This window comes from Heteronotia binoei, chromosome 15 (genome assembly GCF_032191835.1).
Source record: "Heteronotia binoei isolate CCM8104 ecotype False Entrance Well chromosome 15, APGP_CSIRO_Hbin_v1, whole genome shotgun sequence".
Lineage (NCBI taxonomy): Eukaryota > Metazoa > Chordata > Lepidosauria > Squamata > Gekkonidae > Heteronotia > Heteronotia binoei.
In genome coordinates this window covers 12,436,270-12,463,088 of record NC_083237.1, presented here as the reverse complement: position 1 = coordinate 12,463,088, position 26,819 = coordinate 12,436,270, and the positions used below count along the sequence as shown (strand labels likewise).

Genomic DNA, 26,819 nt, shown 5'->3' with positions numbered 1-26,819 from the left:
ATGTGATACAGAGTGTTGGACTGGATGGGCCATTGGCCTGATCCAACATGGCTTCTCTGATCTTATGTGACACAGAATGTTGGACTGGATGGGCCTTTGGCCTGATCCAACATGGCTCCTCTTCTGTTCTTATGTGACACAGAGTATTGGACTGGATGGGCCATTGGCCAGATCCAACATGGCTTCTCTTCTGTTCTTATGTATGAGGCAGTGATGCTCTGTATTCTTGGTGCTGAGGGGGCAAAAGTGTGAGGGCTTCTGGAGTTCTGACCCCACTGGTGGACCTTCTGATGGCACCTAATTATTTTGGCCACTGTGTGACACCAGAGTGTTGGACTAGATGGGCCATTGGCTTGATCCAACATGGCTTCTCTCCTGTTTTTATGTCTGGGGCAGTGATGCGCTGTATTCTTGCGTGGGGGCCAAGAGTGTGAGGGCTTCTGGAGTTCTAGCCTCACTGGTGGACCTTCTGATGGCACCTAATTTCTTTGGCCACAGAGCGTTGGACTGGATGGGCCATTGGCCTGATCCAACATGGCTTCTCTTACATTCTTCTGTTATTGAGGGAAGAGTCTCTCTTTCCCGTAGGCCCAGAGCTGGGTCTTCACTGATGCTTTTCTCCAGCTAAGGAAAAAGTATCCCTTTTTATTAAAAAAAACTAAATATCAGAATACACGCAAACATTCCGTCTCCAAAGAAACAGTCCTTGGTCCATGGGACTGAGCCCCCGCCTCTGCTACATGTTTTTGGGCTTTGAGATGATGCCGTCTGGGTAGCGTTGCTTGAATTGAGCCACCACATCAGGGTCCAGCAGGTGAATTCCGTCCAGCTGGTTGCCAAGGGTGATCCTGGAAAGGACAGGGGACAATTAGAGGAGAAGGGACCACGCCTTACGAGGAAACAGTTACCTGGCGTGCGGGCGCTCTCCAAGCAGGAGAAGAATACTGTTTGGAAAACATTTTTGCCCTGCCGCTGGGAAAAGAATCCCAGTGGATCAGATCAAAAGTCCAACGCAGTGTGTTCCTCCCCAAACAGGTGGCTTCAGGAAGCTCTTAGGCAGGGGTGGAATTCTAGCAGGAGCGCCTTTGCATATTAGGCCACACCCCCTGATGTAGCCAATCCTCCAAGAGCTTACAGGGCTCTTTTTTGTAAGCTCTTGGAGGATTGGCTACATCATGGAGATGTGGTCTAATGTGCTAAGGCGCTCCTGCTAGAATTCTACCCTTGCCCTTGCCCCCACATTAAAATTGTGAGCTACGGCATCAATTTGTTTGCTTGGGGGGTCCATTTTTCCTGAGCTGAGTCAAAAATGTGTGAGTTGGAGGCAAAAAAACCTGAGCTGGCTCACACTAACTCAGCTCAGAGGGAACACTGGTAGTCCCCCAGGATAGTCCAGTCTTTTGAAGAGTCGAGAGAGGGGAGCTAGACAAGCCAATCATCTGGCCAACTGTGAGGAGGAAAACAGACTTGCAGGGTCTATCGAGGGAAAGCTGCTTTGGGAGTAGTGCAGATTTCCTGTCTCTCTGGCTCGTCAATCACGGGCTCCGGGGGCCAAAGGGCGCTCACCAATTGGGCTGGACGTTGTGGGGCCGTCCAAAGAGCTCGATCTTGCGCGTCCCGGGCGAGAGGCGCTCAATCATGCCGTAGATCTCGTCCGGCTTGTGGCTGGTGGAGCGAACCTAAAGAGGAGAAGAGGCACGGTTTCACGGAAAAGAAGGAAGAGGGGGGTTTGGAAGGAGCAGGACGCCAGTCCGGGTGGAACCAGCAGGGGGCACCAGAGGGGCTAGTTGGACACCCAAGCCTCACCTCCGCCACGATGACGTCGCAGTCCAGGCCTCGGTTGAAGCCCTGGGGGTTCCCTTTCACCCCGACCTGTGCAGGAGACAAAGACGACATATGGACAGAGCCTAGGGCTGCAGGGTCTCATCACTCAGATGGTTAAAAAACCCAACTTTTTAATCAGTTGAAGAGTAAAAGAGTCCACCTTGAAGACTAACAAAAAAAAAAGCACATTAAAGACCAACAAAATTGGTGGTAGGGTATGAGCTACCCAAAAACAGCCCCATGGCGCAGAGTGGTAAAGCTGCAGTACTGCAGTCCGAGCTCTCTGCTCACGACCCGAGTTCGATCCCGGGGGAGGTTGGGCTCAGGTAGCCGGCTCCAGGTCGACTCAGCTTTCCATCCTTCCGAGGTCAGTAAAATGAGTCCCCAGCTTGCTGGGGGGAAAGTGTAGATGACTGGGGAAGGCAATGGCAAACCACCCCGCAAAAAAGTCTGCCGTGAAAATGTCATGATGCGAAGTCACCCCAGAGTTGGAAACGACCGGTGCCTGCACAGGGGACTAAGAGAAGCCACGTTGGACCAGGCCAATGGCCCATCCAGTCCAACACTCTGTATCACATAAGAACATAAGAGAAGCCATGTTGAATCAGGCCAATGGCCCATCCAGTCCAACACTTTAGATCACACAGTGGCCAATGTATATATATACACACACACACGCACAATGGCTAATAGCCACTGATGGACCTCTGCTCCAGATGTTTATCCAACCCCCTCTTGAAGCTGGCTATGCTTGTAGCCGCCACCGCCTCCTGCGGCAGTGAATTCCACATGTTCCACATTAAGTAAGCAGCAGATCGTTTATTTATTTTTTAAATAGACAAGCACTGTCATAAGAGACATCTCTGATTCTCACCCACAGAAGAGAACGCATCCGAAATAAGGGCTGTTATACAAGGTGCGTTTAGACCATTACAGGGGAAACAATCTTACTCCACAACGATTGCTTTCACTCCTATGCAAGTGTTAACCTGTTCAGCTCAAATGTCCCCAAATTTGTCGAGTTTATGGACACATCTGGGATTTGGAGATTACGTATCGGGCACCGCCAATCACAAGAAAGGGCCAATCGCAAGATAGCAGAAGACTTCAAGCTCAAATGTCACCCCGCAATGGAGACTGCCCTGACCCAAATGGCCCAGGCTAGCCTAATTTGGGAAGCTAAGCAGGGTCCGCCCTGGTTTGGATTTGGCTGTGAAACCACCAACGAAGTCCAGAGTGTTGGACTGGATGGGCCTCTGGCCTGATCCAACATGGCTTCTCTTATGTTCTTCTGTGACACAGAGTGTTGGACTGGATGGGCCACTGGCCTGATCCAACGTGGCTTCTCTTATGTTCTTCTGTGACACAGAGTGTTGGACTGGATGGGCCTCTGGCCTGATCCAACAGGGCCTCTCTTATGTTCTTATGTGACACAGAGTGTTGGACTGGATGGGCCTCTGGCCTGATCCAACAGGGCCTCTCTTATGTTCTTATGTGACACAGAGTGTTGGACTGGATGGGCCACTGGCCTGATCCAACGTGGCTTCTCTTATGTTCTTCTGTGACACAGAGTGTTGGACTGGATGGGCCTCTGGCCTGATCCAACAGGGCCTCTCTTATGTTCTTATGTGACACAGAGTGTTGGACTGGATGGGCCTCTGGCCTGATCCAACAGGGCCTCTCTTATGTTCTTATGTGACACAGAGTGTTGGACTGGATGGGCCTCTGGCCTGATCCAACAGGGCCTCTCTTATGTTCTTATGTGACACAGAGTGTTGGACTGGATGGGCCTCTGGCCTGATCCAACAGGGCCTCTCTTTTGTTCTTATGTGACACAGAGTGTTGGACTGGATGGGCCTCTGGCCTGATCCAACAGGGCCTCTCTTATGTTCTTATGTGACACAGAGTGCTGGACTGGATGGGCCATTGGCCTGATCCAACATGGCTTCTCTTATGTTCTTATGTGACACAGAGTGCTGGACTGGATGGGCCATTGGCCTGATCCAACGTGGCTTCTCTTATGTTCTTATGTGACACAGAGTGCTGGACTGGATGGGCCTCTGGCCTGATCCAACATGGCTTCTCTTATGTTCTTATGTGACACAGAGTGTTGGACTGGATGGGCCACTGGCCTGATCCAACATGGCTTCTCTTATGTTCCTAGAATCATAGAGTTGGAGGGGACCTCCAGGGTCATCTAGTCCAACCCCTGGCACAATGTTCTTATGTCCTCTTATTCTACCAAATGCTGCTGCCTGGCTACCACGATGTTCTACCATAGAAATCCAGCAACTAGAACAGGGCTTCTGACAGCCAGTAGGAAAAGCAGAGGGGTGTGGTGCTTTCCTCCATAAGGCCTGGTAACTTGCCCTTTTCGTTTGAAATGCTGAACAGATTTCCACCCCAGTCAGTTCCACAACAAGCAACTGACTGAAGTGCACACTGTTTACCTCTGGGACCGCCTTCCCCCATATGAGCCCCAGAGAGCACTACGATCAAGTCCACAAAATCTCTTGATGATTCCTGGGCCAAAGGATGTCCAGCTGTCCACCACTAGAACGAGAGCCTTTTCAGTGGCCGCCCCCTACCTTCTGGAATGCTCTCCCTGAAAACATCAGGGCCCTGCAGGACTTGCCACAATTCCGCAGGGCCTGCAAAAAATACCGTTTAAACAGGCTTTTAACATCTAATGGAGGCAACCGGTACCCCATCACCCCACAGCACTGATCCCCTACCCCAATCCAAACAGAATCGAAATGCGCTAAACAACATCTAATAACATCATAGTAAAGAGCTCTAATCAAGAACTAACAATAACGCCATCTAGGGATTAAAACTGCATACGTTTGAGATTTTTTTTTTTTTAGGATTTTATTGTGATTTTATTGTTATGATTTAATTCTTTGTCATTTTAATTGCTGTTAGCCGCCCTGAGCCCGTCAGGAGCGGGCGGGATATAAGTGTAATAAAATAAATAAATAACATAAATAATCATATAACAGGGGAGGGACGGTGGCTCAGTGGGTAGAGCATCTGCTTGGGAAGCAGAAGGTCCCAGGTTCAATCCCTGGCATCTCCAACTAAAAAGGGTCCAGGCAAGTAGGCGTGAAAAGCCTCAGCTCGAGACCCTGGAGAGCCGCTGCCAGTCAGGGGAGGGACGGTGGCTCAGTGGTAGAGCATCTGCTTGGTAAGCAGAAGGTCCCAGGTTCTATCCCCGGCATTTCCAACTAAAAAGGGTCCAGGCAAATAGGCGTGAAAAACCTCAGCTTGAGACCCTGGAGAGCCACTGCCAGTCTGAGTAGACAATACTGACTTTGATTGACCCAGGGTCTGATTCAGTATAAGGCAGCTTCATATGTTCAAAAGGTCAGTCTGAGACTCCTGTAAGCTTCCCGTTACATTCCGTATCCTCCCCGGCCCCCTTCCCCACCCCCACCCCGGTTACCAAGCAGTGCTCCTTGCCGTGGTTCAACCAGTGGCCCGTGCGCCCCGTCCGGATGATGCGTTGCAGCTGGTTCGTTTTCACCCAAATGATCTCATCCACCCGTTCGTACCTGGAGGGGAGCAAGGAGTCACACTGGGCGAGAGGAAGGGGGCGAGGGAGTCACAAAACCCCCCAACCCGTCCCCCCCCCCCGAAAGGTTTACTCACCCCCACAGGTTGAGACACTCTCGGCCCAACTCCATGGCCCTAGAGGATGATGAGAAAACGGACAGATGTCAATCTACCCGTCCTCGGTAGAATTTTCTCCTCAGAACGTCTTTCTCTATTGCATTTGTCTTATCACAGAATCCCAGAGCTTTCCCTAATATCCAGCCGAAACATTCCAGCCCTTAATTTAAACCCATTATTACGAGTCCCCTCCTCTGCTGCCAACAGAAACAGCTCCCTGCCCTCCTCTAAGGAACACCCCTTCAAACACTTCAAGAGAGCCATCACGTCCCCCCTCAACCTCCTCTTCTCCAGAACGGAACACCCCCAAGTCCCTCCGCCTTTCCTCAGAAGCTGACAAAGAGCTCCAGTCAGGGCTGAGTAGGGTTGCCAATCCCCAGGTGGGGGCAGGGGATCCCCCGGTTTGGAGACCCTCCCCCCACTTCAAGGTCATCAGAAAGTGGGGGGAGGGGAGGGAAATGTCTGCTGGGAACTCTGTTATTCCCTATGGAGATTCATTCCCATAGAATATCATGGAGAATTGATCCACGGGTATCTGGGGCTCTGGGGGGGCTGTTTTTTGGGGTAGAGGCACCAAATTTTCAGTATAGCATCTACTGCCTCTCCCCAAAATACCCCCCAAGTTTCAAAAAGTTTGGACAAGGGGGTCCAATTCTGTGAGCCCCAAAAGAAGGTGCCCCTATCCATTATTTCCTATGGAAGGAAGGAATTGGAAAAGTGTGCCGTCCCTTTAAATGTGATGGCCAGAACTCCCTTTGGAGTTCAATGATGCTTGTCACAGCCTTGATCTTGGCTCCACCCCTAATGTCTCCTGGCTCCACCCCCAAAGTCCCCAGATATTTCTTGAATTGGACTTGGGAACCCTAGGGCTGAGGGAGACCAGCTGGTCGGCCTTGCCTTCCTCACACCTGAGGCCCTGACAGAACTTCTGCCAGGGAACAGACTCACTTGTCCTATGTCAGGTGAGGGTTTTGGTGTGGTTTCTGGCGTGGCAGAGGTGTTTTAAGCCCTGACCTTGATGGCCGAGGCCAGCCTGATCTTATCGGATCTTGGAAGCTAAGCCGCGCTGGCCTGAATCAGTATTTGGAAGGGAAGCCACTGAGGAAACCCAAGGTTGCTACGCAGAGGCAGGCCATGGCAAACCCATCTCTGAACATCTCTTGCCTTTAGAACCCCACAGGGTCTCAGAAGTCAACAGCAACTTCACCGCCCTTTCAAACGACGGGCTTGTTGCAAAATTTTATACTGTGAGTTGCCCTAAGGCCTGCTTGGCAGGGGAAAGGCAGGGCAAAAATAAAGATATTTATCCTACCAGGGGTGGAATGCTAGCAGCAGCTCCTTTGCATATTAGGCCACACACCCCTGAAGTAGCCAATCCGCCGAGAGCTTACAAAAAAAAAAGAGCCCTGTAAGCTCTTGGAGGATTGGCTACATCAGGAGGGTGTGGCCTAATAAGCAAAGGAGCGTCTGCTAGAATGCCACCCCTGATCCTACACCCTTCCTCCAAGTAAGGCACTGCACCCAGTTCTCTCTTCTTCCATTTTATTCTCAGAACAATCCTGAGAGAGAAACTGAGCCGGCTTCATGACCAGGTGGGGATTCGAACTTACAGTATCCTATACCTGCAGGCCACTCACTGTCAAGTAGGGGACTATTTTCCCTTCAAAGGTTAGCCACAGCTTACAGGCAAACGGCTGCTATAGGGGCGTCCTACCGATCTAAGAGCCGCAAGCTCTTCCCTGCTTTCTGTCTCCCTCTAGAGTTGACCCTGGCCCACGTAGAGAGGGTGGTGCTCTGGACCAGTGTCCCCTCTCAGCTGAGTTAGTGTGAGCTAGCTCACAGTTCCTTAGCCTCCAGCTCACACATTTTCGTCATCGCGCAGGAAAAATGGCGCCAGAGCAAACTGAACTTATGCTGTAGCTCACAACTTCAATGTCAGTAGCTCCCGACATAGAATTTTTGTTCCCAAGGCTCCACAGATGAGAGGGACTATTGCTTGGGGCCCTGACGAGACACTTCTCTTATATTTTAGAAAATGCAGCGCTGAAGATAGGAAAAGGACAGAGGGTGACATTCGCTTGACCTGCAGGTAAAAACCAAAAGCCGCCATCGGCCACGAAGCTCTGTCCCTGAGCGCTTCTATGGGGAAGGCCGTTCCCTCTATCCTTGGCATTGGGCCCTGAAATGGAAAACTGGTTCAATGTCAGACTGGATGTGCCTCTAAAAGACGGCCCCTCTCTTTCTTTCTCTATGGTTCCCTCCTGGAAGTCAATGACCTCTGACCTGGAAGCTCTTCCCCATAATCCCTTGTGCCAGTTAACCCTCTCCCCACCCCGGTCTCCTGAGTCAGATTAGATCCGGCTTCCCCTCCGTTCCCCCTACCGGCCAGTGACCCAGAGGAAGAGGAAGCCCTCGTCCTGCAGCACAGGGATGTTGAGACGCCTCATCTCGTCGTCTGTCAGTGTCCCGTAGGGCAGCTCCATGTGGATGTCCCACGGCGGATCGGCCATCACCACGGCAAATTTGCCCAAGATGCTGACATCCAGGTAGCGAATGTCGCAGCAAATCCACTGTCGCCAAAGCAGGGGAGGGGGGAAAAAAGGAAAGAGACTGGATTTCTACCCTGCCCTTCACTCCGTCTCAGAGCGGCTTGCCATCCCTTCCTCTCCCTGAGAGAGAGACACCCTGTGAGATAGGCGGGGCTGAGAGAGCTCGGAGAGAACCGTGACAGACTCACAGTCACACCAGCAGCTGAGTGTGGATGAGGGGGGGAATCAAACTCGGGGTCTCCAGATTATTTTTTGGGGGAGGGGGTACCAAGCAGGTAATCTTTCTCTCTCTTTTTCTTATTTTAAAACCTGCAGCTTTATTTAATCTTAAGGTGTTACAGCAATGCCGGAAACAAGAATGCAAAAATATAAGCAAAGAAGAACTGATAAATAAATATATATATATAACCACGACAAAAATAATTGAGCAGAGAAGTATAGCCATCTTAAATGAGTAGAGGAAGAACATTAACAAGATTTATATAAAAGCCTGCAGTAAAATAATTATATAAACAAATAGAAATTAAAATAGTAATAACAATAATAATAATGGAAGAAAAAGGACACACACACACACATATATAAACAGATTAGAGTCCACTCCTCTTAATCACAACACCAAACACAGGATGAGATCGTAATGGATACACAGAGAGTTTGCAGCTCTCAAACGTCTCAAGAAACACAAAACAGAACTGTGCTATAAGGGCTACCATACTTTTACATTATAATTTTCAATAAGAGACAATAAAAACAATTTTCAACAGAGCTCATTGCCGATTAATCATGCCATATGATTAATCAACAATGAGCTCTGTTGAAAATTGTTTTCATTGTAAAAGTATGGTAGCCCTTATAGCACAGTTCCGTTTTGTGTTTCTTGGAGTGCTTCTCAACTGTGATCCCACAACTTGTTTTCTTGCTCTCAAACATCTGGCAGTTATTCTATGCGGCTCTTGCTTTAAGCAAGTTTGGCTACCCCTGGCATGCAGTCTCCCCTCCAAAGCACCCGTTTCCTCCAGGATAGTAAAGAGCCCGGCAGAACCTTTAAGATCAACACATCGCATTGCAGTGCGGTTTCACGAAAGCTTACGCGAGAATAAAATTTGTTAGTCTCAAAGGTGCTGCTGGATTCTTTACTATTCTGCGGCAACGGACAAACACGGCCAGCTCCTCTGGACCTATTCTCTCCGGGGAAATCTCTGCAATCCGGAGGCAAGCCGGAATTCCGGGGGATTCCCAGGTCCCACCTGGAGGCTGGCATCCCTAGCCCCCACCCCGTATGTGTTGTCGCTCGATGGCATCATGCATGACCAGCGCATCCCCCCCCGCCCAAAGTACCTGTGGGGGGAAGAGGCGGTCCACGCTGGGGTCCCTCCCCACGCCCTGGGGGAGGGCCAGCTCCTGGCCCGAGCTGAGCTCCCGCCCGCTGGGGGCGTCCAGGTCGGTGCAGGCGTCGATCTCGTAGTGCACGTATTTGCAGGTGTCCATGTGGAAGCACGTGTTGAGGAAAGAGCAGTCGCCCAGAGACTCGTCGGTGTGCTTGTTGATGATGCGGCTGGGAGAATGCAGGTAGATTTTAAAGTTGCTTCCTTCCCACCTCTCCTTCCCTCCCCCATCTATATGCCTGCCTGCCTGCCTGCCCTCAAACATCTGACATTCGAGTCTTGCGGCTCTCCAACATCTGACATTTCTTCTATGTGGCTCTTACGCTGAGCACGTTTGGCCAACCCTGTTCTAGAGGATCCCAGCTCTGCTGAGTTCCCTCCCCAAATCTCCAGGAATCTCCCCCAGCTGGCATTGGCAGCCTTTCTGATCCCCCATCCCTACAACCAACGTTCCCTCTAAGCTGAGTTAGCGTGAGCTAGCTCACAGGTTTTTTAGCCTCCAGCTCACACATCTTTCTCTTAGCCAGGGCTTTTTTTATAGCAGGAGCTCCTTTGCATATTAGGCCACACCTCCCTGATGTAGCCAATCCTCCAAGAGCTTGGAATTCTAGCAGCGGCTCCTTTGCATATTAGGCCACACATCCCTGATGCAGCCAATCCTCCAAGAGCTTGGAATTCTAGCAGGAGCTCCTTTGCATATTAGGCCACACACCCCTGATGTAGCCAGTCCTCCAAGAGCTTGGAATTCTAGCAGGGGCTCCTTTGCATATTAGGCCACACACCCCTGATGTAGCCAGTCCTCCAAGAGCTTGGAATTCTAGCAGGGTCTCCTCTGCATATTAGGCCACACACCCCCTGATGCAGCCAATCCTCCAAGAGCTTGGAATTCTAGCAGGGGCTCCTTTGCATATTAGGCCACACACCCCTGATGTAGCCAATCCTCCAAGAGCTTGGAATTCTAGCAGGAGCTCCTTTGCATATTAGGCCACACACCCCTGATGTAGCCAGTCCTCCAAGAGCTTGGAATTCTAGCAGGGGCTCCTTTGCATATTAGGCCACACACCCCTGATGTAGCCAATCCTCCAAGAGCTTACAGAGCTCTTTGTACAGGTCCTGCAGTAAGCTCCAGGAGGATCGGCTACATCAGGGGGTTGTGGCCTAACAGGCAAAGGAGTTCCTGCTACAAAAAAAGCTCTGGTCTTAGCTCAGGAAGGACGTCCCCAGAGCAAACTAATTTCATAGAATCACAGAGTGGGAAGGGACCTCCAGGGTCATCTCGTCTGACCCCCAAAACGCACCGACGAAGGCGGGATTCGAACCCACGCGTGCAGAGGGCAATAGATTAGCAGTCCATCGCCTTAACCGCTCGGCCACCTCGTCAATTTATGCCATAGCCAAATCGCTTACTCACAACTTTAATGCCAGGAGCTCACAAAGAAGGATATTTGCCTACGAGACTCCGAAGCTTGGAGGGAGCACTGCTTATGACTCCTGTCTTATTACTCGAGCCTCACCCCACGTAGGGTTGTCAGCCTCCAGGTGGGGACTGGAGATCTGGAATTACAACTGGTCTCCAGAGGACAGAGATCAGCGCTCCTGGAGAAAATGGCTGGTTTGGAAGACGGAGTCCATGGCATTGTACCTCCCTGCGGCCCCCGTCCTCTGCAGGCTCTGTCCCCAACTCTTGAGGGATTTCCCAACTTCAGTCTGGCCACCTTATCCCACTGTGCCATGGAACAAGGTTGGAAGGTGGGATCAGAGTGGACTGGACTACTTCAAATTGTTGGGGAGGGGTATACAAGTTTCAAAGTAGAATCGCAGAGTTGGAAGGGACCTCCGGGGTCATCTTGTCCAATCCCCTGCACGATGCAGGAAACTCACAAATTTTTGTTGCTGTTCAGTCACACAGCCGAGTCCGACTCTTTGCGACGCCATGGACCAAGTCACACCAGGCCCTCCTGTCTTCCGCCATCATCTGAAGTCTGCTCAAATTCGTGTTTGTTACATCAGTAACGCTGTCCAGCCATCTCATCTTTTGCTGTCCCCTTCTTCTTTTGCCTTCTGTCCTTCCTAGCATCAGGGTCTTCTCCAGGGAGTGCTCCCTTCTCATTTGGTGGCCAAAGGATTGCAGCTTCTGCTTCAGCATCTGACCTTCCAGTGAACAGTCTGGGTTGATTTCCCTTAGGACCGACTGATTTGATCTTCTTGCAGTCCAAGGGACTCTTAAGAGTCTTCTCCAGCACCACATCTCAAAAGCATCTATTCTTCTGTGCTTAGCCTTCCTTATGGTCCAGCTCTCACAGCCATACATTACTACTGGGAATACCATCGCTTTGACTATATGGATTTTTGTTGGCAGAGTGATGTCTCTACTTTTTATTATACTGCCCAGGTTCGCCATAGCTGTCCTCCCAAGGAGGAAACGTCTTTTAATTTCATGGCTACAGTCACCTCTGCAGTGATCTTGGATTCCAGAAATGTGAAGTCTGTCACTACTCACAAATACCTCCCCCTAAATTCACAGGACCATCATTGCTGTCAGATGGCCATCTAGCCTCTGTTTCAAAACCTTCAAGGAAGGAGAGCCCACCACCTCCCAAGGAGGAAGCCTGTTCCACTGAGGAACCGCTCTAAACTCACAGATACCTTCCCCTAAATTCACAGGATCCACAATGCTGTCAGATGGCCATCTAGCCTCTGTTTCAAAACCTCCAAGGAAGGAGAGCCCACCACCTCCCAAGGAGGAAGCCTGTTCCACTGAGGAACTGCTCTAAACTCACAAATACCTTCCCCTAAATTCACAGGATCCACAATGCTGTCAGATGGCCATCTAGCCTCTGTTTCAAAACCTCCAAGGAAGGAGAGAGCCCACCACCTCCCAAGGAGGAAGCCTGTTCCACTGAGGAACCGCTCTAAACTCACAGATACCTTCCCCTAAATTCACAGGATCTTTATTGCTGTCAGATGGCCATCTAGCCTCTGTTTCAAAACCTCCAAGGAAGGAGAGCCCACCACCTCCCGAGGAAGCCTGTTCCACTGAGGAACCGCTCTGACGGTCAGGAAGTTCTTCCTAATGTTGAGCCGGAAACTCTTTTGATTTAATTTCAACCCAGTGGTTCTGGTCTGACCTTCTGGGGCCACAGAAAACAATTCCACACCATCCTCTATAGGACAGCCCTTCAAGTACTTGAAGATGTGAAGGACTAATGGTGATTGCATCGTCCTGCTGCTTGGACACAAACAGGCTCACGCAATCGGGAGTTCCCAGTTCCTGCTCTATCTGCACCCAGAAGGTCCTGCTGGAAGCCATCTCCCTCCCAGGCACTCACCGGAAATGCAGCTTACGGCAGGGCCGCTCGGCGTCGTTGGCTTTCATGCACTCTTCCTTGGTGCCGTAGTCGCAGAACTCCTGCACCTGTGCGCGGCCCCGCGAGCGGAACTTCTCCACGATGGACTGCTCCTTGGCTGTGGTGGTGTTGAGCAGTTCCAGGATCTCCTGACTCACCTGAGAAGGAAGCAGACCCCGTCCTGGGTGAGTGCGGCCAAAGCCAAAAAAATCCGGGGCTTTTAACAGCCTAATGGACGGAGAGTTGCAGAATTCCGTCTCGGAACAGCTGGCTAAATCCCGCGACAGCTGAGCACGAAGCGTCTGCCCCTCGGGCCTCTGAACAGGACGGGTACGTCTTTTCGTACTCTGCTAGAATGCAGATTGTTTTGAGATTGCGACATTAAGCCTTTATTCCAGGGGCGTCGAACATGCTTCTATCAGGCCCCCAAGCAACTGGCTGTCATCTGCTTCCTTCTCGATATATCTTGTTTCCTCCTGCATAACAGCTTGTTTGCTCAATTGCACAGGAGCTACAGAGCAAAACCTCTATTTTGTCCATTGGTTGAGGCTCCTCCCTTGGGGAGGAAGGGGAGGAGGAATAGCTTGCTTTGCCAGGCTCTCTCAATTGCACAGTACAGCTACTGAGCCAAGCCTCTCTTCCTTCTATCGGCTGAGGCTCCTCCCTCCCGCAGTCCCCTGGAGAAGGAAGGAAATCTTGAATAGGTACACACATGGCCCGGCCCAACCAGACATGGCCCAGCTCAGCAAGGTCTCATATATGTCAGATCCGGTCCTCATAACCAATGAGTTCGACACCCCTGCTTTATTCAACCAATCATCCCCCTCCCCCCCCCCCCGGCCCATCCTTCAGAAACTCTGGCCATTTTGCTCAGTGATAAGGGTCCTAAGACCGCTCTAGCAACTGGAACAAGTTGTCTCAGTCCTTTTAACCCTTGCATTAAAAAGAAAGGACTAAGTGCCTTCTGCTGCTCAAAATTCATCAGTCAATGAGCTTCTAAGGCAGCAGGGGTGTCGAAGGGCCGGATCTGACATAACTGAGACCTTGTTGGGCTAGGCCATGTCCGGTTGGGCCATCTGTGTACCTATTAAAGATTAAGCAGCAGAGCTATAAACTTTATAAAGGACACAGACAAACACAATTAAAACATGCTTAAAACGTTAGCACTCGTTGGTCTTAAAGGTGCCTTCTTTGTATCTCGCACGTGGGATCCACAGAACTGGGCAAAGGAAGTCGTGGCTCTTTTCTTCCTTCCCCAGGGGACTGCGGTGGGGAGCCTCAGTTAATAGAAGGAAGAGAGACTTGACTCAGTAGTTCTGCTTTACGACTGAGACAACCTGGAAAAATAAGCTCTGCCTCCGCCCCTTCCTCTCCAAGGGAGGAGCCTCAGCCAATGGAGAAAATAGAGGTTTTGCTCTGCAGCTCCTGTGCAATTGAGCAAACCTTGCAAAGCAAACTGTGATGCCGAAGGAAGCAAGATATAGGGAGAAGGAAGCAGAGGACAGGCAGTTGCTCGGGGGTCTGATAGGAGCCCTCTGGGGGTCCTGATTCGGCCCTCGAACCGCATGTTTGACACGCCTTTCCTAAGGGTACAAAATGGAACTTCCAAGAATCACCTGGCCATCTGACATCAGGAACAGACATATCAGCCAGGTGCAGCTTCCACACTGAGCCCATGCCCCTCCCGGATGGCCAGGGCCTCCTCACCTTCTTGCTCTGCTGCTCCTTTGTGGACTGCTGGCTCAGCAAGCTCTCGATCTCCAGGTCCAGGTCCGAGGCCTGCTTGCGGGATTTCTTGGGGGGCTCCTTGAGCAGCTCCGAAGACGCCAAGGCTGAGGGGGCCGCCCCTTGCGCGGAGATGGGAGTTCCGGCCTCCTGCTCTGCTCGCCGTTTTGCCCCTCTGGTCCCGATGCCTTCTGCCGGGTCCTTCTTCTCGGCCACGGCCCCCATCATGGCGGAGAGCTTGGAGTGGTCGGCGTAAGTGACCAGCATGGGCTGGTCTTCTTCCTGGAGGAGGCCCCGCTTCACCTCGATGAGTTCCTGGGCTGCGAATTTCTGCAGGAGGCTCTCCACACTCCGCTGCGTGGCGGGGGCATCGGGCTGCGGGAAGAGACAATCAGGGTGGGAAGGAAATTGACCACTTTGCCAGCCAATGGATAATGTGGCATCTCCTTCCAGTAGAAGATCTTGGATTTATATTGGATTTATATAAGAACAGAAGAGAAGCCATGTTGGATCAGACTACTGGCCCATCCAGTCCAACACTCTGTGTCACATAAGAACAAAAGAGAAGCCATGTTGGATCAGGCCAGTGGCCCATCCAGTCCAACACTCTGTGTCACATAAGAACATAAGAGAAGCCATGTTGGATCAGGCCAATGGCCCCTCCAGTCCAACACTCTGTGTCACATAAGAACAAAAGAGAAGCCATGTTAGATCAGGCCAATGGCCCATCCGGTCCAACACTCTGTGTCACATAAGAGAAGCCATGTTGGATCAGGTCAATGGCCCATCCAGTCCAGCACTCTGTGTCACATAAGAACATAAGAGAAGCCATGTTGGATCAGGCCAATGGCCCATCCGGTCCAACACTCTGTGTCACATAAGAACATAAGAGAAGCCATGTTGGATCAGGCCAGTGGCCCATCCAGTCCAACACTCTGTGTCACATAAGAACAAAAGAGAAGCCATGTTGGATCAGGCCAATGGCCCATCCGGTCCAACACTCTGTGTCACATAAGAACATAAGAGAAGCCATGTTGGATCAGGCCAATGGCCCATCCGGTCCAGCACTTTGTGTCACATAAGAACATAAGAGAAGCCATGTTGGATCAGGTCAATGGCCCATCCGGTCCAACACTCTGTGTCACACAGTGGCCAAAAGACCCCCAGGTACCATCAGGAGGTCCATCAGTGGGGCCAAGACACTAGACGTTCTCCCACTGTTGCCTCCCCAAGCACCAAGAATACAGAGCATCACTTGCCCCAGACAGAGAGTTCCATCTATATGCTGTAGCTAATAGCCACTGATGGACCTCTGCTCCAGATGTTTATCCAATCCCCTCTTGAAGCTGTCTATACTGGCAGCTGCCACAACCTCCTATGGCAGTGAATTCCACATGCTCAACACGCTTTGGGTGAAGAAGGATTTCCTTTGATTCATTCTAACCCGACTGCTCAGCAATATCCTGCCCTCCACTCTGAATCTTAAGAGTCTCTGAGCAGCTCACAATCTTCTTTACCTTCCTCCCCTGCAATAGACACCCTGTGAGGCGGGTGAGACCAAGAGAGAGCTCTCGCAGAAGCTGCCCTTTCAAGGACAACTCCCATGAGAGCTATGGCTGACCCAAGGCCATTCCAGCAGGTGCGAGTGGAGGAGTGGGGAATCAAACACGGTTCTCCCAGATAAGAGTCTGTGCACTTAACCACTACACCAAACTGGCTCAGGAAACAGAAAATTTGGTATACTGAGAAGCATAGGCTTCCCCTGTGGTGTCCGTGGATATCATGCCACCTGCCAACACCTTTCCTGGTGCTTGCCAAGTGTTTTTAGACTCTGAATGGGGCCTGAGAGAAATTTTGAATGGCAGAGGAGAGGAGGAGGCAGAGGAAGAAGAAGAGCTGGATTTATACCCCGCCCTTCACTCGGAGTCTCAAGAGTGGCTTACAATCTCCTTCCTTTCCTCTCCCCACAAGAGGCACCCTGTGAGTAAGGCGGGGCTGAGAGAACTACTCTTGAGAGAACCTCTGACTGACCCAAGGCCACCTAGCTGGCTGCATGTGGAGGAGTGGGGAATCAAACCACGTTCTCCAGATTACAGCTGTAAATTCTGGGTTTTTTTTTAAGAGATGTGGAAAGCTCTGGTATCTGTTGTGAAAGAGGCTGTATTACTTTTTTGCTTCCAGCATATTTAATAATGACAGTGTCCTGGAGCACCGTTTTAAGCAAGTTCTGAAGGGTGGAGGTTGTTATGGGCTCGGAGCTCCTGTCTGTTTGCTTAGACACAGTTTCGGCGGCCATTTTTTTCCTGCTTTTTCCTGCGACTGTCTGAGCTGCCGATTTATTTTCCTCGCCCAGAAGGGTTTTAATGGGAGCCTGTACCCTCTGTTCTTGTGGGGACTGCTTTCCTATGCCCTTTGTCATTTGTTTGCCGTTCCTTTTAATGTAGTGAGCAGGGTAGTTTAAGAGGATCGGGTTTTGTGCGCTGGAGCTATGGGATCAAGCGTCCTCCATTACAGGCTCTGACACCCCGGCCCCCCCTCTCCAGATTAAAGCCTGCCACTCTTCACCACTGCGCCAAACTGGCTCTTCCACTACCCCAAATTGACCATCGTTCTCCCCTCCTCCACTTTCTCACAAGAGCCACGTGAGGGGGCCAGGAGGAGAGTTTAAGAACATAAGAGGAGCCATGTTGGATCAGGCCAATGGCCCATCCAGTCCAACACTCTGTGTCACATAAGAACAGAAGAGAATCCAGGTTGGATGAGGCCAATGGCCCATCCAGTCCAACATTCTGTGTCACAAAAGAAAGAAGAGAATCCAGGTTGGATCAGGCCAATGGCCCATCCAGTCCAACACTCTGTGTCACATAAGAACATAAGAGAATCCAGGTTGGATCAGGCCAACGGCCCATCCAGTCCAACATTCTGTGTCACATAAGAACATAAGAGAAGCCATGTTGGATCAGGCCAATGGTCCATCCAGTCCAACACTCTGTGTCACATAAGAGAAGCCATGTTGGATCAGGCCAATGGCCCATCCAGTCCAACACTCTGTGTCACATAAGAGAAGCCATGTTGGATCAGGCCAATGGTCCATCCAGTCCAACACTCTGTGTCACATAAGAGAAGCCATGTTGGATCAGGCCAATGGCCCATCCAGTCCAACACTCTGTGTCACATAAGAACATAAGAGAAGCCATGTTGGATCAGGCCAATGGTCCATCCAGTCCAACACTCTGTGTCACATAAGAACATAAGAGAATCCAGGTTGGATCAGGCCAATGGCCCATCCAGTCCAACACTCTGTGTCACATAAGAACATAAGAGAATCCAGGTTGGATCAGGCCAATGGCCCATCCAGTCCAACACTCTGTGTCACATAAGAACATAAGAGAAGCCATGTTGGATCAGGCCAATGGCCCATCCAGTCCAGCACTCCGTGTCACATAAGAACATAAGAGAATCCAGGTTGGATCAGGCCAATGGCCCATCCAGTCCAACACTCTGTGTCACATAAGAACATAAGAGAAGCCATGTTGGATCAGGCCAATGGTCCATCCAGTCCAACACTCTGTGTCACACAGTGGCCAAAAACACCCAGGTGCCATCAGGAGGTCCACAAGTGGGGCTAGAAGCCCTTCCATTGTGCCCCCACCCAAGCACAAGAATACAGAGCATCATTGCCTCAGACAGAGAGTTCCAACAATATGCTGTGGCTAATAGCCACTGATGGACCTCTGCTCCATATGCTTATCCAATCCCCTCTTGAAGCTGTCTACGCTTGCAGCCGCCGCCACCTCCTGTGGCAGTGAGTTCCACATGTTAATCACCCTTCGGGTGAAGAAGGATTTCCTTTGATCCGTTCTAACCTGACTGCTCAGCAATTTCATTGAATGCCCAGAAATTCTCGTATTGTCAGAAAGGGAGAAAAGTTTGTGACAGGCCCATGGTCACCCAGAGAGCTGCCATAACAGAAGTGGGGATTTGGACGCAGGTTACCTAGGGGCCTAGTCCGCCGCTGTCTAGTACACTACACTGGCTCTCAGGCGTGCAGACAAACCCAAATAATTTCTATAACTTTCTCAGGGCTCCTCCCCCCATGCCAGGCCCAGGAGAATGGCCCCTCCATTCAACCCCCCCCCTTAACACTCTGTGGCCCCTCCTTTGGGTGAGACCCCCCCTTCCCTATGTAGGGCCCCTCCATTGGAGGGCCTCTAGGATCCGCGGGAAAGGGTGGGCAGCCAGAGGAGGCAGTAGAAGGGTGAGCGGGACCCCTGCAGGGCTTCCGGTGGCGTCTTGGAGGGGTAGAGCGGCTGGGGGTCGCCGGGGTGAGCATCTCTCTCCAGGAGCCTTCGTGCCCCAGGGGATTGGGTAGCGCGAAGGGGTAGAGAGGGGAGGAGGCCGCCACCGCGGGTTGGAAAGGGGGTACAAGCGAGTAGGAGAAGTTTTCAAGGTAAGAGACAAGAAGGAGCAGCAGGGGAGCTGGCTGGAGGTGGGTGGCCACAGTGGTTCCTATTGACATCTGAGTGTTTTTTGCGGTGGCCCCGCCTCCCCACCCTCTGGCGGCCCCCTCACCCGAACTTTCAGCGCTTGGGCCTCTCCATCCAAGATTTTCTGGCTACGGCCCTGCCCCACACACTGCTATTTTAGTTTGCTGCAGCGTTCCCTCTAAGCCGAGTTTGTGTGAGCTAGCTCACCGTTTTTCAGCCTCCAGCTCACACATTTTTCTCTTAGCTCAGGGAAAAAAACAGCCCCAGAGCGAACTAATCGATGCAGCAGCTCACAACTTTTAATGCCAGTAGCTCACAAATCAGAATTATTACTCACAGAGGGAGTATTGGTGTGGCGTAGTGGTTAAAAGTGCTGGACCGCAATCTGGGAAACCCGGGTTTGAATCCTCACTCTGCCGTGGAAGCTCACTGGGTGACCGTGGGCCAGTCACACCTTCTCAGCCTAACCTACCTCACAGGGTCATTGTGAGGATCAGAGATGGAATTCTAGCCGGGGCTCCTTTGCATATTAGGCCACACACCCCCATGTAGCCGATCCTCCAAGAGCTTACAAAAAAGAGCCTTGGAAGCACATTGGGGCCAAAACCCCCAGCTACAAATACAAGCTGATGGGGTGTGAACTGGCAGAGACTGACCAAGAGAGAGATCTTGGGGTCGTGGTAGATAACTCACTGAAAACGTCAAGACAGTGTGCGATTGCAATAAAAAAGGCCAACGCCATGCTGGGAATTATTAGGAAGGGAACTGAAAACACATCAGCCAGTATCATGATGCCCCAGTATAAATTGATGGTGCGGTCTCATTTGGAATACTGTGTGCAATTCTGGTCACCGCACCTCAAAAAGGATATTATAGCATTGAAAAAAGTCCAGGAAAAGGCAACTAGAATGATTACAGGTTTGGAACACTTTTACTGTGAAGAAAGGTTAAAACGCTTGGGGCTCTTAAGCTTGGAGAAATGTCGACTGAGAGGTGACATGATAGAGGTTTACAAGGTTATGAATGGGATGGAGAAAGTAGAGAAAGAAGTCCTTTTCTCCCTTTCTCACAATACAAGAACTCGTGGGCATTCAATGAAATTGCTGAGCAGTCGGGTTAGAACGGATAAAAGGAAGCACTTCTTCACCCAAAGGGTGATTAACACGTGGAACTCACTGCCGCAGGAGATGGTGGCGGCTACAAGCATAGCCAGCTTCAAGACGGGATTGGATAAGCATATGGAGCAGAGGTCCATCAGTGGCTATTAGCCACAGCGTATTGTTGGAACTCTCTGTCTGGGGCAGTGATGCTCTATATTCTTGGTGCTTGCGGAGGGTGGGTGGGCAAAGTGGAAGGGCTCCTAGCCCCAATTGTGAACCTTCTGTTGGCACTTGGGTGGGTTTTTTTTGGCCACTGTGTGACACAGAGTGTTGGACTGGATGGGCCATTGGCCTGATCCAACATGGCTTCCCTTTTGTTCTTAAGCTTTCGGAGGATTGGCTACATCAGGGACGTTTGGCCTAATACGCAAAGGAGCTCCTGCTAGAATTCCACCCCCGGTGAGGATAAAACAGAGGAGAGGAGAACGATGCAAGACGCCTTGGGTTCCCACTGGGGAGAAAGGTGGGGTGCACACGAAGCAAACAATAAACATTTTAAACGGTTAGAAAGCCCAGGTTCTGCAAAGGGTGCTCAAAGAATCTGAGCAAACGGGATGTGACCCACGAGAAGAAACGCATCATCCCAAGACGATCAAAGGACCCGAAGATGTCCGCCTGCATCTCTGCCCAGCTTCCTCACCGTGGAGAGGGCGTGGCAGATGGACAAGGCATCCGTGGGCAGCGCCAGTCCCAGGTCCGAGAGGTGGTGGAGAAGCTTTTTCTCGAGCTCTGGGTCGGTCCCCAAGTCCCCCGGCTCAGTGGCGGTGCTGGGTGTGGCCGAAGAAGGCACCGGGCTGTCGCTCCGGAAGGGAGGGGAAAGCGCCAACTCCGGGTTTCTGAGATCTGAAAGAAGGAAGGGGAAGGAGAACCAGCGAGGGCTTTCACAGGGGGAGGGAAATGCCTTGTTCTTGGCTGTATCTTCCCTCCCCGCCCAACCACCAACCTTGTTTTCCCAAGGTGGGGCAGCCAACCTCCAGGTTTTGGAATTGCAACTCATCTCCAGATGACAGGGATCATTTCCCCTGGAGAAAAAGGCTGCTCTGGAGGGTGGACTCTGGCATTAGACCCTGCCCAGGTCCCTCTACTGCCCAAATCCTGACCATCTCAGGCAATCCTCCCTCTAAGCCAGGGGTGTCTAACTCATTTGTTATGACGGCCGGATCTGACATAAATGAGACCTTGTTGGGCCAGGCCATGTCGGGCTGAGCCACGTGTGTACCTGTTTAAGATTAGGCAGCAGAGATATAAACTTTATAAAGGACACAGACAAACACAATTAAATATAGGGGTTTTTTTTCTTTAAAAAAAGAAACAGCCTTAAAATATGCTTTAAACGTTAGCACTCGTTGGTCTTAAAGGTGCTTTCTTTGTATTTCTCCCATGGGATCTAGGGAATTGGGCCAAGGAAGCTCTAGCTTTTTTCTTCCTTCCCCAGGGGGCCAGGAGGGGGAGGAGCCTCAGCCAACAGAAGGAAGAGAGGCTTGGCTCAGTAGCTCTGCTGTGCGATGGAGAGAGCCTGGAAAAAAACAAGCTCTTCCTCCCCAAGGGAGGAGCCTCAGCCAATGGAGAAAAGAGAGGTTTTGCTCTGTAGCTCCTGTGCAATTGAGCAAGCCTTGCAAAGCGAACTGTTATGCAGAAGGAAGCAAGAGAGAGGGAGAAGGAAGCAGAGGACAGTCAGTTCCTCAGGGCCCCTGATTCGGCCCCCAGACTGCATGTTTGACACCGCTGCTCTAAGCTGTGGAGTCTTGTGAGCAAAAATTCTACTTTGTGAGCTACTGGCATTAACGTTGTGAGCGAGTGCATAAATTAGTTTGCTCGGAGGCCATTTTTCCTGAGCTAAGACAAAAATATGTGAGGTGGAAACTAAAAAACTGTGAGCTAGTTCACGCTAACTCAGCTTAGAGGGAACACCAATCCCAGACTGACCCCTCCCCTCCCCAGTCTCCATGAATTTCCAAACCCAAAGTTGGCAGTGTCATTGTTAAACCCCTCTTGCTTCTTTGGCAGGCGTTCTCAGTCCCGCAATCATTTCGTAAGAAGAGTCCTGCAGGACTGGACCAACGGACTTTCTAGCCCGACATCCTATTTCCAGTCAGAATTCAGAAGCAGAGCTCTCTTTTCCCTATGTAGAAAGGTTAAAACACTTGGGGCTCTTTAGCTTGGAGAAACGTCGACTGAGGGGTGACATGAGAGAGGTTTACAAGATTGTGCACAAGATAGAGAAGGCTGAGAAAGAAGTACTTTTCTTCCTTTCTCACAATACGAGAACTCATGGACATTCAATGAAATTGCTGAGCAGTCAGGTTAGAACTGATAAAAAGGAAGTACTTCTTCACCCAAAGGGTGATTAACACACGGAATTCACTGCCACAGGAAGCGGCGGCGGCTACAAGCATAGACAGCTTCAAGGGGGGATTGGATAAACATCTGGAGCAGAGGTCCATCGGTGCCTATTAGCCACAGGGTATAGATGGAACTCTCTGTCTGGGGCAAGTGATGCTCTGTATTCTTGGTGCTTGAGGGGAGGGGGCAACAGTGGGAGGGCTTCTAGTGTCCTGGCCCCACTGGTGGACCTCCTGATGGCACTTGGGTTTTTTTGCCACTTTGTGACATAGAGGGTTGGACTGGATGGGCCATTGGCCTGATCCAACATGGCTTCTTTTATGTTCTTATGTTCTTGCTCTGTTTTGACAGGCATACTGTCTTGGATCCTGGAGGTTCCACTTAGCTCACTGGAGATAACTGGACATGTCAGGTCGCTGAGCATCATCCCTAGTTTGTCACATCTCAAGAATTCGGCAGGCAGCCCCGTGCCAGCCCAGCCCAAAGTCACTTGCCTTTGTTTTCAGGCATCCGGATAAACTGAAAACCACACTGAGATAATATGGACAAAGCTGGCGTTCAGTAGCACTTTTAAGACCAACCAAGTTTTATTCAGAATGCACGCTTCCGTGCGCACGCACACTTCGTCAGATGATGAAATGGGGGACAGCGAGCAGCGCTACATACAGCTGGTGGGCATGCAAAGCAGTACAAAGTTAGGATCCAATAGGGGAAATGTTGAAATTGACAAATCTAAAGAGCACCAAGATTGGTCCAGGTAGCATTTGCCGGACAACGACTAAGGCAGTAAAACAGGTCAGAATGGGAGAATTACGGTGAGAGTGCCACAAGGCAATAAACGTAGAGTCTGTTAATTGCTGTACTGTTCCTCAACCCTGGGTTAAGATTGCATTTGGTCTTACATGGCGAGGCTTTCAGTTCATTGGGATGTTTCGTTTCCCCCGCGGTTTCATTTGCAGGCATCCAGAGCAGCGTTCCCTCGAAAGGTGAGTTAGTGTGAGCTAGCTCAGTTTTTTAGCCTCACACATTGTTGTCTCAGCTCAGGAAAAATGAGCAAAGTAATTGATGCAGTAGCTCGTGATTTTATTGCCGGGTGCTCACAACTTTATTCCAGTAGCTCACAAAATGGAATTGTTGCTCACAAGACTCCACAGCTTAGAGCATGGGTGGCCAAACTGTGGCTGGGGAGCCACACGTGGCTCTTTCACGCATATTTTGTGCCTCTGGAAGCCCCCACTGCCCGGTCAACTGGCTTGAAAAAGGCATTTCTCTTTTTAAATCACTTCTCCAAGCCAAGCCAGCTGATGGCTTGGAGAATGCATTTATAGTTGCTTTCTTTTCACCTCTCTCTTTCCCCCCATCTATTTTCCTTCCTTCCTTCTTTTTGGCTTTCAAACATCTGACATTTATTCTATGTGGCTCTTATGTTAAGCAAGTTTGGCCACCCTTGGCTTATAGGGAACACTGATCCAGAGAGGTATACTGCCTCTGCACCTGGAGGCTCGATTTGTGTGATGACCCCCCAATGCTCCTTTCTCCCCTCTGCATTACTGGCCCCCATTCATCGCCCCCCAGCCCCCCTCCCCAACCTCTGGCCCGCTCCTGCCTCCCAGTCTGCCGCTTCCTCACCCAGAGGCTCCTGCTTTCGCCGCCGCTGCAGGCGCTCCCGCAGCGAGTCGAGCTGCTTCTTGTGAGCCTGGATCGAGCTCCATGTGTCCGACATCGCCCCGCTGAGCCGGGAACCGTTTGAGCAGAAAGGGGGGCGGAACAAAAAAACCGGTAAAGCGCGGATAAGAAGTTACGCCTGGGGGATGACGATAACTGCTGCACACCTCCGGTTCTGTGCCCGTACCTCGACGCCTTTGGAAGGCGCTAGCAAAGGGGGAAATAGTCGCCTGGAGCGGAAGTGAAGCCCGGACTTCCATTTTTGTAATGGGTGATTCGCTTGTTCCCTACATAGGGCAGCCATCTTTCTTACTGGCACAAGTGTTCGTTTTCTGACTCCCACAACTAAATAAAAGGCAAATCCGTCGGCTTTTCAAAGACTAAGACTATTTATTCCAGCGTGAGTTTTTGTGAATCAGAGAGGACATCCTCGGATTACATACTCTGTAGATTTCTCAGCGTTTCAACCGTTTTCTCTACCGGCAAGCGACAGCGGAGACTATTGTTTTGTGGGCCAAGAGTCGTGTTGGAAAGCAGCGGGCGCAACGTGGCGGCCATTTTTGTTTTGGGCACCCATGGGCGGGCGAGGTTTCATGCCTGAATGATGCCGTTGCCAACCTCCAGGTGGTACTGGAGAAGAAACCCAAAGGTTCTGTGTACAAATACCTCTTCAAGATATCACACAATTTTTCCAATAATGCACCAACAAATCTTCAGTATAATAATACAGTATTACTTCAAAATCACAAAATTCCAATTTGCATGTTTGTAATATTCCGCCAAAGGCAGGAATACAAATTCCAAATGACATCCACAAATTATGCTTCAAATTCACTTCGCTGTGAAGACGTGCCAAGTGTATTTGTTTATAGAGATTCTTGAAGCCGGAAGAAGCTTATGTGAGACACAGGACATTAAACCGCCTGTGTTACAAAATCTCATAGCACCCAAATGTTTGGTTTTATTTTTTTTATATATGTTTTTTATCCTTTTACAAATGTAATTTAAATTGTTTTATTATGACTGGTAACCGCCCAGAGTCTGCTTGCGGAGTAAGCGACATATACATCCAAAGTAAGTTAGTTAATTAATTAATTAAACTGGTTTTGGCTGTAGCTATACAGGTTAAGTGGAATAAAATCTGTGGATGTCACTTGGTATTTGTATGACTGCCTTTGGTGGAATATTACAAACGTGCAAATTGGAATTTTGTCATCTTAGGGGAGGGACGGTGGCTCAGTGGTAGAGCATCTGCTTGGTAAGCAGAAGGTCCCAGGTTCAATCCCCGGCATCTCCAACTAAAATGGGTCCAGGCAAGTAGATGTGAAAAGCCTCAGTTTGAGACCCTGGAGAGCTGCTGCCAGTCAGGTGAGGGACGGTGGCTCAGTGGTAGAGCATCTGCTTGGAAACAGAATGTCCCAGGTTCCATCCCCGACATCTCCAACTAAAAAGGGTCCAGGCAAATAGGCCTGAAAAACCTCAGCTTGAGATCCTGGAGAGCCGCTGCCAGTCTGAGAAGACAATACTGACTTGGATGGACTGAGGGTCTGATTCAGTATAAGGCAGCTTCATATGTTCATATGTCTTTGAAGTCATACCTGTGTGCTTGGGCACATTGTGAAAAGTAAAACTTCATTACTACATTGAAGTTCCACTTTCTGTGTGACTCTTGGTTGTTACAACCTCCAGGCGGTGGCTGGAGATCCCCTGGCATTGCAGCTGTTCTCCAGATAACAGAGATCAGCCCACCTGAAGAAAATGGCTGGTTTGCAAGGTGGACTCCATGTCATGATACCCATCAAAGTCTCTCCTCTCCCTAAACCTTTGCCTCTTCAGGCTCCACCCCCAAATCTCCCCCAATCTGGAGCTGGCAACAGGTCCTCCCAGCCCACCCCCACCCCACCCCACCCCGGCACGATGGGGAAGGGAATAGGATTGGCAGATCCAGGGTAGGAAACTCCTGGAGATTTGGGGATGGAACCTGGGAAGGACATGGACCACTGAGGGGTGCAATGCCACAGAGTCCGCCCTCCAAACGCTCGGGGCTCTTTAGCTTGGAGAAACGTCGACTGCGGGGTGACATGATAGAGGTTTACAAGATTATGCATGGGATGGAGAAGGCAGAGAAAGAAGTCCTTTTCTCCCTTTCTCACAATACAAGAACGCGTGGGCATTCAATGAAATTGATGAGCAGTTCAGGTTAAAATGGATAAAAGGAAGTACTTCTTCACCCAAAGGGTGATTAACATGTGGAATTCACTGCCACAGGAGGTGGTGGCGGCTACAAGCATAGACAGCTTTAAAAGAGGATTGGATAAAAATATGGAGCAGAGGTCCATCAGTGGCTATTAGCCACAGCATATATATATATGTGTGTGTGTGTGTGTGTGTGTGTGTGTGTGGGTGGGTGTGTGGGTGGGTGTGGGTGGGTGTGGGTGTGTGTGGGTGTGTGTGTGTGTGTGTGGGTGTGTGTGTGTGGGTGTGTATGTATATATACACACACAAATATATTGGCCACTGTGTGACAGTGTTGGACTGGATAGGCCATTGGCCTGATCCAACATGGCCTCTCTTATGTTCTTATCCATTTTGTCCAGGGGAACTGCTCTTGGGAGATGAGCTGGAATTCCAGGAGATCTCCAGGTTCCACCTAGATCCA

At 50.5% G+C, this 26,819-nt stretch overlaps 1 protein-coding gene and 1 non-coding gene across 2 annotated transcripts; both read right to left on the bottom strand.

Moving 5' to 3' along the window:
- Nucleotides 1-625: 625 nt before the first annotated feature.
- METTL3 (methyltransferase 3, N6-adenosine-methyltransferase complex catalytic subunit) lies at nucleotides 626-24,275 on the bottom strand. The gene is made up of 11 exons (XM_060256225.1): nucleotides 24,125-24,275; nucleotides 20,793-20,995; nucleotides 14,488-14,880; nucleotides 12,763-12,938; nucleotides 9,387-9,603; nucleotides 7,879-8,066; nucleotides 5,476-5,514; nucleotides 5,270-5,378; nucleotides 1,807-1,872; nucleotides 1,567-1,679; nucleotides 626-848 (listed from the first exon to the last, which is right to left on the bottom strand). The coding sequence occupies exons 1-11, from the start codon at nucleotides 24,216-24,218 to the stop codon at nucleotides 737-739; spliced, it is 1,710 nt and encodes a 569-aa protein (XP_060112208.1). The 5' UTR covers nucleotides 24,219-24,275; the 3' UTR covers nucleotides 626-736.
- On the bottom strand, nucleotides 10,732-10,813 carry TRNAS-GCU (transfer RNA serine (anticodon GCU)). The gene has a single exon. It is a non-coding gene; the product is annotated as a tRNA-Ser (tRNA).
- Nucleotides 24,276-26,819: the final 2,544 nt, after the last annotated feature.

What these genes read in the sequence shown, in the direction of transcription:
- METTL3 (XM_060256225.1), bottom strand. Translation starts at nt 24,218, where the DNA reads ATGTCGGACACATGGAGCTCGATCCAGGCTCACAAGAAGCAGCTCGAC. An exon ending in GCGAAAGCAGGAGCCTCTGG is followed by an intron (nt 20,996 to 24,124) that starts GTGAGGAAGCGG and finishes TCCTTCTTTCAG; the next exon opens with ATCTCAGAAACCCGGAGTTG. An exon ending in GCGACGTCATCGTGGCGGAG is followed by an intron (nt 1,680 to 1,806) that starts GTGAGGCTTGGG and finishes TCTCCTCTTTAG; the next exon opens with GTTCGCTCCACCAGCCACAA.